This window comes from Chroicocephalus ridibundus, chromosome Z (genome assembly GCF_963924245.1).
Source record: "Chroicocephalus ridibundus chromosome Z, bChrRid1.1, whole genome shotgun sequence".
In the NCBI taxonomy this organism is placed as follows: Eukaryota; Metazoa; Chordata; class Aves; order Charadriiformes; family Laridae; genus Chroicocephalus; species Chroicocephalus ridibundus.
The window spans coordinates 57,826,127-57,839,882 of record NC_086316.1 but is presented as its reverse complement, the minus strand read 5'-3'; the positions used below and the strand labels follow the sequence as shown (position 1 = coordinate 57,839,882).

The 13,756-nt window shown below is 40.0% G+C and overlaps 1 protein-coding gene across 5 annotated transcripts in view; it reads left to right on the top strand.

Moving 5' to 3' along the window:
• Positions 1-13,756, top strand: part of DOCK8 (dedicator of cytokinesis 8) — a 94,082-nt gene that overhangs the window by 57,675 nt on the left and 22,651 nt on the right. For 4 of the 5 annotated variants that reach the window (XM_063320364.1, XM_063320366.1, XM_063320369.1 and 1 more), the window contains 10 exons: positions 191-286; positions 1,613-1,708; positions 2,501-2,650; positions 5,029-5,142; positions 6,168-6,323; positions 9,070-9,209; positions 9,805-9,974; positions 11,586-11,731; positions 12,436-12,618; positions 13,295-13,430. In XM_063320364.1, coding sequence (XP_063176434.1) covers positions 191-286; positions 1,613-1,708; positions 2,501-2,650; positions 5,029-5,142; positions 6,168-6,323; positions 9,070-9,209; positions 9,805-9,974; positions 11,586-11,731; positions 12,436-12,618; positions 13,295-13,430 — 1,387 coding nt within the window. The remainder of the gene's footprint in view (positions 1-190; positions 287-1,612; positions 1,709-2,500; positions 2,651-5,028; positions 5,143-6,167; positions 6,324-9,069; positions 9,210-9,804; positions 9,975-11,585; positions 11,732-12,435; positions 12,619-13,294; positions 13,431-13,756) is intronic. The other variant, XM_063320365.1, reaches the window with a different exon arrangement.

Genomic DNA, 13,756 nt, shown 5'->3' with positions numbered 1-13,756 from the left:
CTGTCGCGGATGCATCCCTGGGGTCTTTGGCCTCCACTGGGAAGGGGGATGAGGAGAAAGGAAGAGCTTAGCTGTTCAGGTGAACATCTGTGCATACCTTCCAAAAACACCACCGCTGCGGATTTCTTCTCTGTTAAATAACTTATGTATTAACTTACTATTATGTATTTCTTCTGGCTATGCCCTCCAGCCTATGGATCACAGCTCCAGTCGGATGTCTTTCTGCGTTGAAGGAACAAATGACATGCCAAGCGTTTGTGCAAGCCCAAGACCATCCAATAAAAAGGTACCCTGCCACTAAGCGTAAGGGCGCACATTAACAGAGCCTGGAGCCTCCTGAGGCAGTGCTGGTAATTAGCACTTCTAAATGGGGAGAGAGTAGAGATAGAGAGCAAAATTAACAACCAGTTTTATCAAACGAGGAGTTTGTAATGGAATATTGAATCACTGGGTAAATACTACCCAAACTTTTCTGCTTCTCCTCCAGAGCATTTAGCTTCTTTTTCCAGGACAGATTTAGGCAAGTAGTAACCTGCCTGGATCCTCTCTTTGCTCTCATTATCAAGGTGTTAGGGCCTCTGTCTTTTTCCACTGCTGTTTACCCTTGGATACCTGCCTTTACATGTTACAGTAAACTGCATTCAGAAATATTTGCCATCTCTTTCTTCTGTAAAGAATGTTTTTCTTTTTCCCTCTTTGTAGCTTTTAGAACCAAGAAATTCTTTCCTATCTTGAGTATATATTCCCAAATAGTTTTTTAAGAACACAGAAGATACCACATCACATAGATCATTTTTCCAGAGCTGTATCTTGTGTTTGGCATTGCTCAGCAGCAGCGTCTTTGGATGAAGAAGTAGGGGGAAAACCCTGCAATGAGCAGTTCAGAATCTTAGTTACAGTTAAGAACCTCTTTTCTTACTCCTGTTTAATGGTTTGTTTTCTGACAAAAAGCATAGAGGTTTATACCCAATCTGAATATTGGATGGATTAATATGTTCTATTCAATATAAATATGCTTAAGAATCTCATTAGCTTTATTTTTTGTGTCAGGAATAGAAAATAGACATTGCAATAAATTTTTAGTCCAGATTTTAGTTTCGTAAAGTTTAGATCATTAGGATTGGGTGTCTTACGGTCAGATCTGACTGCAAAGAGTATTGTCTCCAACTGCAAACCTCTGTAGAAGCTTTGCTGTGATTATTGCTATGTCCTTCTCGCCCAACACAGAGACAATCTTACCTTATCTACCTTCTCTTAAAAAACATGGACCTGCTAAATGGAAATGCTTAGGGGGCAGTGGGGAACATGACTGTTCCCTGTCATGCACATAGCCAATGGCCTAAGGATAGACCAAGGGCATTTCCCAACTTAGTTATCCAGGCTTCTGGATCCACAGAAAAATGGATCCCAAAGTCTGTTTGCCATCAGCATTCCTTGTATGTCACGTTGGTCAAATCTGTTTTCTCGTCTTACAGGGATGTCCACGCATCCCCATCCAGCTGCTGACTCTCCAGTATGGGGGAGTTTCCCACAGGGAAGAGGGGGGGATGTTGAGACTGGAAGATGAGTTGATTGAAAAGCCATTTCCCAATACTCTGTGTTTATTATCTAGCATTTCCATGAGGAGCTGGCACTGCAGATGGTGGTCAGCACGGGTATGGTGAGAGAATCTGTCTTCAAGTATGCCTGGTTCTTCTTTGAGCTCCTGGTAAGAGTTGAGAGTGGTATTATATAGTAAGTTAATGGTGAAAAGTAGCAGGTACTCCAGACACAGATTTAGTTGGGTGCTGATCTCAGCCCTGGTGTGAAAAGGAGAGGTCCCAAATAATGGAAGTACAACTAAAGAATTCCCCATATTCACCACCATCCCCCACTGACAGTCTGTTATGGCAAAGGCCTGCATGAACTGTGTGCACAGTGGTCCACAGCTTGCAGAAGGCTGAAAGACAGACATCAAACTGAGCCCTTCCTGTTCTGTGAATACCTGTTCCTGTCTTTTTCACTTTGTTAACAACATGGGAGCAGTGACAAGACTCCTTAAACTCACTGTTTCACAGAGCCCTGAAGTGATGGATCTCAGTGGAAAAAACATACTGATTTCTACTGGCAGCATATAAGCAAACCAAGAGCAGGTCAACAAATAAGAGTTAATTCCAGAAATGTCACTCCCTGTCTATCATTATGAAGGGCAAAATTTGGAAACAGCAGCATTTCAGAGCTGCAGATGCAAGGGACTAGCAAGGGTGATTCTGATTTCAGGTGCTGAGAGTAGTCAACTGCATGACCATGAACAGGAATTCGTGTCTGTCTGTGTTTGAATCTTAGGCTCTCTGTTGTCATTGCCAGTACATATAGGATTTATCACAGCAGCTCTGAGAAGATGAGAATTATTACATTCAGGGAAAAACAATTAGGGAATCTTACTCCCATAGACTAACTTAAAGCAGTATTTTTACCTCCAGTTGGACTTTTTTTTAAGTATTTTTTTTCTGCTTTTCAGATAAAGAGTATGGCTCAGTATGTTCACAACATAGAGAAGCAAGACAACCCACGAAGAAGCCGATTCTCCGATCGCTTCAAAGATGATATTACCACTATAGTTAGTGTGGTTACTTCAGAGATTGCTGCACTTTTAGTCAAACCACAGAAGGTAAATGCATGAAATAAGCAGCATGGATCCTTGCTACTCACTCTGTGTTGTGCTGAGCTGTATTTAATCCCTTTTCAGCTTCAGCAGTGTGACTAAAATTTGGCCGAAACTGAGGCAGTATTCTCACATGGACCTTAAGCGAGAGTTGTGGCTGTGCAAGGCAGGCTGCTTCCCTGGCAGAAGGTTTGTTTTTATGCAGCTCAGCTCCCCAGCCTGCTTCTCGGTGTGGCTGCAGGGTCCAGGGAGGGAGTTCTCCTTCCCATTGACAGGAAAGGTTGGACACCCATTTTCAGTGGCAGTGCTACTTTATGCCAGGTTAGCCAGGACATCAAACTGCAACCCAAGCAGGGCTTATTCCTTTTATCTCCCTTTCCTGCTACCTTCATTTCTACTGCATAGTGTTTTATTCCACGTTTGACTTCTCTGACAGCAGTGGGCTATGCAATATGAAGGCAGCATTCCTCTTGAGGTTTGCAAAATCCAGCTACTCATGGATCTAACCCCAGATCTCTTTTAAAAAGCACTGGCCACATGAAAATTGTCAAGAAATAAACCCTAAATCCCGTGAAATTCTTTCTCCTTATATATTTTAACAAATTGCACTGATGCAGCGGATTATAAAGTTGAAAGGATGACAAAATGTAATTTATATTTTAACACTAATACTGTCAACTTACATCACTGATGTCACTCTGCACTGGCCAATAGACAAAGTTAAGGCCACATATAGGCACTCGGTGACTATTGTTCATTCAGCTGTTGCAACTGACTTGTTTTCATGACCTAGAGCTGCCAAATGCACTGTGCCTGCCCGGCAGTGTGCTCTGCTACGGGGCAGACTAGACTGGAGACACCAGACAACTGGGGGCAGAGAATGGCAGAAGTGTTGTCACTGTCCACCAAGAAGTCATTCCTGAAGCTTCTTACTTTTTGCTCGATACTTTGGTGTGCTTCCATGATAGCCACATGCAGAGAAATCGTTTCCACAGAAATGTTTACTTAAGGCATCAGTGATTTTTTTTTTTTTTTAATACGCTGTGTAATAAAAATTTGTTACATTAAAAATGTTTTAATGGAACTCTGGGTTTTGACAAGAGATTAGTATTTTATGGCTTCCTCACAAGAAATACACAGGTTTTTATGGGCTGTTAATTCAATTCCATTTTGATAGAGTGAGCATATAGAACCTGATTATGTGTGAAAATCTCACTGCAATGTTTGCAGACTTAGGGCCATTGGTTAGTTGTGCAGAGCAGCAGTAGGTAATGTGTGTCTGATTTTTAAATCCAAGCAGTAATAATCTATGTTTCAATACATGGTTGAGCATGTCAGATTGCCCTGGGATTCTGTAGTGATATGTCTGGCATATTTTAGCCTCTCCAGTAAGGTAATGGAAAACTAATTTTTTCTTCACAGTAGAAAAATGTTTTGCTGTGTAAATTCCAGATCATAGGGAAAAAAATATATATCTATTCCTGAACAGCAACTAAAAGGTTGAAAAATGAAAAATTAAATCATAACCACCCTGAGGTGCTGCACACCTGTTCTCATTAGCCAGAGACACGAGTAGGGGCAACATTTTTCTCAGTCATCTCTTCAGTCAGTCTTGAATGAACACACCTGAGGGCTCTGAGCATTAAATGTGTGCAGATCCCTCAGACACCTCCACAAATGTCTCTTGGTGAGTTACATACGCTATTGTGATTTTATGATTTAAATTGGTATATTTGAAGTAACTGTAGTCTTATTTTAGAGAGCATGTGAAGTTTTTTGTGATTTTTACTTGGGGCTGCGTATCTCTGGTAATCAGGCCAATTCTAAGCATGTAAGAGCTTAGCTGCTAAACGGTAAAACCCACAGATTTATCTTACCAGTATTTTTTATTATCAGTTTTACACTTAAAATTTCTAAACAAAATACTTGGCATTCCATCAGTAGAGCCAGTGCAGATTTTTATTAATATTATAAAACAATATTTTATGTTTTAAGTACCTAAACCAGCATTCCCTAATGTTAATGGTTCTTTTTTTAAAAAAAAAAAGTGGCATATGCAGGATTGCAGCCCATAGGGAATTCAGAACAGATCTCAAATTCCATTTAATTGCTGTCAGCCCAAAGGCTTGCATAGATAAACTTGTTCATTCATCCTGCGATAGTCCTCTGTGAAAACTACAACAGTTGAAAGAATTTACAGAAGTGATTCTGTATAATTTTAACAAGATCACGTAAACTGAACTGAAATAATCTTGTCCAGTATGTTCCATGAGATGGTTCTGGGGGCTGTTCCCTACACTATTTTTTAATGATTCTGAAATGCCTTCCACCTTTATGTAAGTTTTATACATCATATATGTCATTTTTCCCCCTTTTTTTTAAAGGAAAGTGAGCAAGCAGAAAAAATTAATATCAGCCTGGCGTTTTTCTTGTATGATCTTCTTTCTTTAATGGACCGAGGATTTGTGTTTAATCTCATCAAACATTACTGTAATCAGGTAGGCACAATGCATGATTGGGATTGCATTTGGCTTACTGCCAGTCTAGTGTTCTGTTCCGCTTGATCCATTTATCCATCAGATCCTTTGAGTTGTGTTAAAGGGCCAGGTAAATTTCCTATTTCCTATTGCATATGCAGAGACTTTAAACCTCTTTTGATTTGTGGTCTGCAGAAAAAAAATTGAGTGGAGCTTACGACTCTTTTAGAAATGTCATACCTTGCACTGCTGCAGAGCATCCATGGAGCCACTTTTCTTCCCTTACCTTTTTACATCCGTTAGCAGCAGGGTCTGCAGACCATACCGAGCAGCTTTTGGTCTTTGACTCTTCCAGTGCGCTGCTGTGACGGACAGTATGTAGATTTGGGGGACTTCAATCAAAATGATTCATCTCTGTCTTCTTGCTCTACAAGCCTCCCAAAATTAAAGATGATGCAGGATGTTGTTATGAAATTATTTGTGGCATTTGAAGGGGAAAAGTTTTCCTTCTGTTTTGTGACCTCTTATACCTTTCTGCCAAAGGAAAGCCCTCTGTCAGCTGATGGTATGTAGGGGAACGCAAGCTGGGCTACCATCCTGGTTTCCTATAGTCTGTGCAATGCTCCACTGATGTCATTGTTGATTTGAAGGGAAATGACAGGACCACTGATGCTTTGTGTTGCCTAACAGGAATTTTTAATAGTTTGCCACAGATCAGCAGAGTTTTGTTTGGTTTTGATCTGCATGTTATGCAAAAGGGAAAAAATACTCTATGTTTTTCTTTTGGGTGGGAAAGCAAAAAACACAATTGATTGTCTCTTGGGAAGTTGATAAGTCAGCGGGGAAATGGGGAGAGAGACACTACCACTGCCAAACAAAGAGCACCTAATGGTTGGAAACTGGTTAGGTACAGGGAAGCAGTGAGCATTTTATATACATGCTGGGTTATTTGTGTACTTGTGTTTCAGGAAACAGGATATTTCACTGCACAGTAATTTAAATGGTGCATGCCCATCACATGACACTTTTTTGGTTTGCTTTTCTAGCTCTCAAACAAGCTGAATTCACTCTCCACCCTGATTTCCATGAGATTGGAGTTCCTGAGAATTCTCTGCAGCCATGAGAATTACCTCAATCTGAACCTCTTCTTCATGACCTCCGCATCTGCTCCAGCATCCCCCTCCCCCTCCTTATCCTCTCAGGTAGGCATCCATTAGACAGTATTGCATGAATGCTCTAGGTTAGAATTAGCCACTGTTGGATCAGGGACAATAACTCTCCTCTTGAAAGAGAATGGGCAGAAGAAGACTGAGGGAGTACTACTGCAGAAGAATAAAGACTGAGGGAGTACTACTGCAAAACTGCATCTACACAAGTTAAAATTTAACATGACACAGATATGTGCCCTTCTAGAAACATGTGAACTGAAAATCACTGTTAAGGTAGATTTACAATGTCTAAAAGGAACGTGGCTCTCAAGGCTAATTTACAGGCACACCTATATCCCATGCATACACAACCACAAATATGGATTTCAGTATCTTTTGGGAGAATTATGGCATGCATCAGTGCACAGCAAACTTTCTGTGTATTTGCCTTCTAGCTAAACTTCTTGTTCTCCAAGTGGATGTAGATGCTGACACTATGTAAGTTAGTGACTAAAACACTGCAATTTTCAATATCCTGAAATCATGAATTTCTGTTGAGCCTTAGCGTTGTTCAGAACAGGATTATCATGCTTTCCTTTTCAAACAGCAGCATTCTTTGCTCTGGATTGTTCCCCAGCCCAGTGGTATAGATGATGCTATGACTTTGCCAATGATTGTGTTTCCTGGACAGTGTTTTCCCTTTTATTTGAACTTTGTGATTTTTCTGTGTGGAAACACTCAAGTATCCTGAGCTGACCTCTCCACACATTTTTTGTGAATGGCCCTCCTCATCACTTCTCATTTCTCCTAGGATGTCATTCCCAGTACATGCATATTTTTCCAAACTTGACCAGATACTGACACAAAAACAGTTCAAAACTTTCTGAATGTCAGGACCTCCCATCCATCATCCTGGCCATGATGTTCACAAACAATAAAGAAATTGTTGTCTGGCACGCTACACACTATTTTGCAAGTCTTGTGCTCTTCTCTACATTCTATTTAGATGGTATCTTGATTTTGCCATAGGCCAGACCCCCTAACAAAGGGTGCTAGCCTGCCTGTTTTTCACCTCAGTGGTCTTGCAGAGGTCAGGACTGAGATGAAGCATTTCAGTGCAATGCCCCATAATGCACCACAGCCCTTGGGTACAGGGGAATGGAACTGAAGCTGAGAACGGTGAAAGGTACAAAACCACTGAGTAACAGAGAAGTTCAATTTCACAGCTCTTTTTCAAGTGTCATTGCCAAAGAATTGGTTGGATGCTAAGATGTGCTACATCTCATACCTTAAGGGTTCTGACAGGTTAATAGTAGTAAATGATATTTTCATTAAGTTTTTCCTGGAATTAAAAGCAAAGCATGAAGATCCTAGAGTCCCAATAGTTTTCCTTAATGCTAATCCTGGATGCCAAAGAACTAGAAATGGGACTCTTCTGCTTATGGGGAAAAAAAGAAGTCAGCATAGCTCTTGCAACTAGTTCTAGCAAGTCAGAGCTGGGCAGACACCAGTTTAACCATTCTTTCCTTCAAGCAACATCATCAACTCTTTTTCTCCTTTAAGAGTAACCTATGAAATGCAACCTGCACAAATCAATAATGCTTTTGTGGCCCTTGGATGATTTAATACATTAGCTGACCGCCCTTGCAGTAATTTTGATCTGTCTGCAGGAGTACTGCCAAGCTAGAGTTAGATTTTCAGTAAGAAATGTGGCCTTGTGAATAAATCTTTTGGAATTTTTGGAGAGAAGCCAAATTCACTTACCTGGGTGCTCTACACTTTAACGTTATTCCACACAACCATAGTACGGCCAATGCCTGTCTGCATGAGGTTGAAATGGCAGCGGACTTAAATACATGGATCCAAAATATGGGCCAGCTTAGATACATGAGTTTCATTTGACCCAATATGCTGGAAGACAGCTGCCACAGTGTGGTATACTGCTACTTCATGTGTTTGTTTTCTGGGACTATTCCCAGGTGACTGACAGAAATATTGGGAAGGAATATTGAAGAATATAAATTAAAAGCAAAATTTGGACTCATAAACCCCAATAGCTGCAGTGGGGAGTAGAGTCTAAGACTTATGCTCACTCAATCAGGGGACAAAAACATTCCAGGTGACCTGTGGCACAGACCTAAGAGTGGAGAAGCTAAGAAGTTCACAACACATATATAGCAGCAACTTTCCATTCCTGGGCTGGCTGTATATCAGTCATAGCCTTAAGTTACAGCAGTTTGAAGGCTGCTCTGAATTATGCCAGCTGCCAGCAAGCTCAGCCAAGGATTTCCAGGGTGAAAGGAAACACTGTTCACACATCTTTCCTGACCTTATTTCCCTGCTAGCATCATGGATGCTGAAGAAAGCACAGTGCAAAACTGCTGACACCAAGGTCCCTCTTAATGTAGGGGCAGGCTCTTGCTGTACGATTCCCAATGGCTAATCTGCAACAGTAAGAACAATGTAAAGAGTTGTAAACATGAAGAAAATTCTGACTTTGTGTCCCGTCCAAACTAATGAATACAGGGTAGGAATTTTACATCTCAAAAAATGTCAAATGAATTGCCCACACAGAATGAAAAAGATGATATCGCATCCTAGCAAGCAACTCACTAGAAACTAGATGTTTTTTATTTCACACTCAGATGTTTTCCTCCAAAATGTCCAACCTTCTTTCAAAGTCTGTGCTTTTCTTCTGGTAGAGATTTTTTCCATTAGCTATTCGGACTGTGACTGCAACCTCGTTAAGAAGCTTTGATTTCAGTGATCATTCTTTAACACTACTAATATACTTCTGCAGAACTCTAGCTCCTGCTCTAGTTTCCAGGACCAGAAAATCGCTGGTATGTTTGACCTCTCAGCCGAATATCGTCAGCAGCACTTTCTGACCGGCTTACTTTTCACTGAATTGGCAGCAGCGCTGGATGCAGACTGCGAGGGGTGGGTATCCTAATTTGCAGATTTTAGAATGGGATCTTGATTCGCATATTACTCTTTGCAAGGTCATAGTTTGATTTCAGGGCAGTCCTGTTTCCCCCACTCTCTTCAGTTAGTCACTCTGTAACATAGCAATAACCCAGTCATTGTTTTATCTACAGTATGTTGCTCCTAGTGAATAAAAATATATGATTTGTTGCAGTAGTGTTGGCTAAATATACCACAATTGAGAACACAACTTAAAATTTCAGTTGCTCTTCTCTCTAAAACACCTCTGCCCTTGTCTGAGCTTAAGAGTTTAGCTAAACTTTGGCCAGAGTCTGATGCTTTTCTTTAAGAACCTTTCTTCACCGTACTGAATTTTTAAGGAAGTTTGAAAGACTTGGGTGGTCTGATTCTGGTGAAGTGGCTTGGAGATGTAAAATAGCTATCTTTTGCAGGGAACATGAGTTTTTGTCAGAATGGAAGAGATTATATAATGAATATTGGTGTATTAATTTATTTCTTTCACCTCCACTCTGCTTCTTAAATCTTTGATTTATAAATAATTTGTGCATGACTCATTAATGGAGCTTGTGGATGGGTTTTGTGTTAACAGGATTAGCAAGGTGCAAAGAAAAGCTGTCAATGCTATCCTTAGCCTGCTGAGTTCCCATGACCTAGACCCACGATGCTCTAAAAAAGAGGTGAAGATTAAAATTGCAGCTCTCTACCTCCCTTTGGTTGGTATAATTTTGGATTCACTGCCGCAACTCCATGATTTTACAAGTAAGACCTTTTTCCCTTTATATTTTTCAGCTTCTTAGAGTCATTTGTCTAAACAAACATAAAAGAGATGGTGCTAAGTGCAGAAATTCCACACAATTTAGTAAGGTTGAATATTTCTTTACTTAGAATTAAACTGGGGTTTTAAAGACAGGAAAAACTTCAGTGTCCTCACTTCATGAGCAAATGATAGACCAGAGATGAATCAGTAAGTACTCCTGCCTATATCTTAGTGTAAATATTATGATTCTGCAAATAAAGCTTGCAAGATCTGTGAGAAATACTGAGACAGATAGGTTTAGCAGATTGTAGGGAAGAAAACAAGAGCGACACTGACATTGGGTTACACTACAATTAAAGATTGTATCCTTTCTATCTTTTTTTATTGCTCTTTAGTGCTATTAACATTATACCAAAATTTATCTCGGGCAAATGTAATGATCACACAGAAAACATATTTTTACCATGTGTTACAACAATAAACTTTGATCTACATTATCAAGCCTTTTAAAACAACATTATCTGAGCTGTTTCCTTGCATTTTGCTACACGTGTGTGCAGATAATACTGCTGAAAGTAGCTATTTCACATATTTTTGTAAGATAGTAGTTCTCTGCTACTTGGAAAACTATATTTCACTTCCATAAATAAAATAAAGGCTATAAAGAAAAAAGGTACAATATTTGAAGAATATATTTTTGTCACTGGTTCTGAAAATATTATCCATTTAGAAGCCTGGACAAAAAACTTAATACATTGAAAGTATTCTTTAGCACAGTCTAATAAGATGAAACCATCTATTATGCATTGGCTAATCAGATCTCACCCTATTCTTCTGATCTAAGTATTATATATTATTATTATATGAAAAGGAGACATGAAGAAGACCAGGTGTACCAGTATGGCTAGGTTTTGGACTGTTTTTCTTTTTGAGTATCTGTCACAAGAAGCTGTTGACCTCATTCTGAACACACTGGGACTGGCTGGTCACTCAGCTTCTCTGAAAAACAGAACTTCCAAAACACAAAATGGACACTCAGAGGAGATTTTTATAAAACTTGCGTATAAATAACTTTATTTGCTGAAAGTTATGTCAAGAACTATCACGGAATAGAAGCATCTAAATGCCTAAAATTAAACTTGTTCTTTAGCCAGCAGGCAATACTGGCTCTGTCACCTGTTAGCAGACTTACATACTTTGTTGAATATCACCAGACCCATGTATGTATTTTGCACTGACGCTCTTGCCTGAAATGGACTGGAACTATATGGTTCCAAGTCTGATGAAGCACTGGCTTACCTTTGAACTTCAGAGATAACCCCACATTTGCTACTGCGTTGCTTTTAATTTAGCTTCTCTGAATACCTGGAGCTTCTTGGACATATCTTTTTTTCCTGTGTTTATTTGAACAGTCTGACAGCCTTTGCAGATGGCTGCAATCTGTCTTGCTAATGCTGCACCTCTTTCCCTGTTTGATACATCAGCCAGACCAACAGTCTCAGGAATGGAGGTGCCAATTGTTCTGTTAGGTTACAGCCCGAGGGGAAACTGTGACATGTAAGTGGCAACAACTAGATTGCTCCTGACATTCCAATGGGATATTTCAAACCTAGTTTCAGATGCCCGCAGCGGAAAGGGACGCACAGGAAACCCAGAAGAAGAACAAGACTCTGCAGGTGCAATCAATCAAAACGTGGCCCTTGCCATTGCAGGGAATCAGTTCAACCTCAGGAGCTCTGGAATATCTCTGGTGTCCCTGGTATGTCCAGTGCTCTGCCAATCTCCTTTCTTGTATCCGTTTTCCTCTTTCTTTGTTTTCTCCTTTTATCCTTTCTTGCAACTAATTACTACAGTCATGAGGAACTTGTTTCCTCCAGCCCCAAAGAATGCCTCATATACCTACTGTCATCTCCCCCTCTTCTCTTCTAGTCATTTACCATAAGTAGTTCCACTTTTCTCCCACATGCCTGTTTCCGTTTCCATGCCTAACCTAGACTCATTTCCAGATCAGTAAATACCACTGTGACTCCCCCACTTCCTACCAGTCCCAGTTGCACCTGAATCCATGGATCTAGGACTCAAGATCCTTCTTTTTCTTTCTCTGTCTCTTTCTTCATGTTGCTTTTATTTTCTACACATTTTGGCTGACACAACTGTGTGCCAAGAGGGGACCAAACAGTTACAGAATCTTTTCCTACATTATTCTAAGGAAATTAAAATACAAACATCTAGCAAACAATGCTCTTGTGCTTCTTTTTGACTTTCCCATGCATACAACTGGTCCTGTCACTAGTTACACAGACATACATTCAAAAAATACAATCAGTATAACCTGGAAGAGATTAAACTTACTGGACTTTAGTCCTGAGATTTTATTTCACTGAAATTCAAGTAATATTACTTCATCTGAATGACCTCCCTCTTCTTTTTCTTCTTTCTGACATTTACTTTATCTGCTACTAGCCCTACAGACAGAGTGCCACATTAGGTCCTGATACGACTCGCAACCTTTTGATCTGTTTCCTCTGGATCATGAAAAATGCTGATCAGAATCTAATACAGAAATGGATTGCAGACCTTCCATCCATGCAGTTGAACAGGATTTTAGATCTCCTCTTCATTTGTGTCTCATGCTTTGAGTACAAAGTAAGTGAAACACGGCCTGATTTTATTGTCCTGTTTTGATTTCTTTTTTTTACCTTACCTTCTGGCTGTCTAGGGGAAATCTGTTATTGACAATTGTTAAATTAGTTCTTGTCTAATCTATGCTACAAATGAACAAATTCATTCAGATGAAATAACTGACACTAGCCTTCAAACAAAATGAGGACTAAACCTTTGAGGAAGTCCTATGAAGCTGGCTCAAATTGTTTTATTATTTTCCTTTTCCTGGGGATTTGAGGGCTGTTTTTGGTGGGGAATATATTGATAGGTCCCGTAAATACTGCAGTCATTCTCCTTATACTCTGTCCGTTTCAAAGCAAGGTTCTGGTAGATGATCCTTTATTTAAGAGCTGGGAGTGGACATCAAGACTCCCTTCTCCAACAGGGTCTGTCTGAAATGGATCAAATAACCTTCTCTCTGAGTTTTAATTTCTCTCTCTGTAGCACTGAGATACATATTTCTGTTTATTAGCAGTACATATACTACCTCTTTCCTCATCTGCAAAATTTAATTAGCCTTTATATGTTAGTCAATCACATTCATTGCTTTTTGCCCTGTCTACAGGTCCCTTCTGTTGTGTCTGGTTCTGGAAATGTAATTTGGACTCATGTCCAAAGATGGAGGCATTGATGTTGATTGCTTTGACTTTACTTTCAGGGCAAACAAAGCTCAGATAAAGTTAGCACCCAAGCACTCCAGAAGTCACGAGACGTTAAGGCCCGATTAGAAGAGGCTTTACTGAGAGGTGAAGGAGCCAGAGGAGAAATGATGAAGCGCTGCAGAATACCAGCTGGTACCTCATACCCCTATTCCCCCATGTCTTTTGAGAGGATCTCAAGAGGTTCTAGACATAAATGAGTTTGTTGGGTTTTATGCACACGCCCCATTTTAATTCTTATATTTTTCACCCACAGTCCTTTCCCTTGCAGGCCTATCTTAGTTTTACTATGGACAAAAATACCATTAGCTTTCAATTATCCAAGGTGTAGCTAGGACTGAGTGCTTCTCAGGTGAAGAATATGAGGCCAACTAAGAAGTTTTAAGACATTCAGAGAAATTGTATTAGTGTCTAATCAAGAGCCAAGAAATGGTGTCAAAACTATCAGTAAGAACAAATTG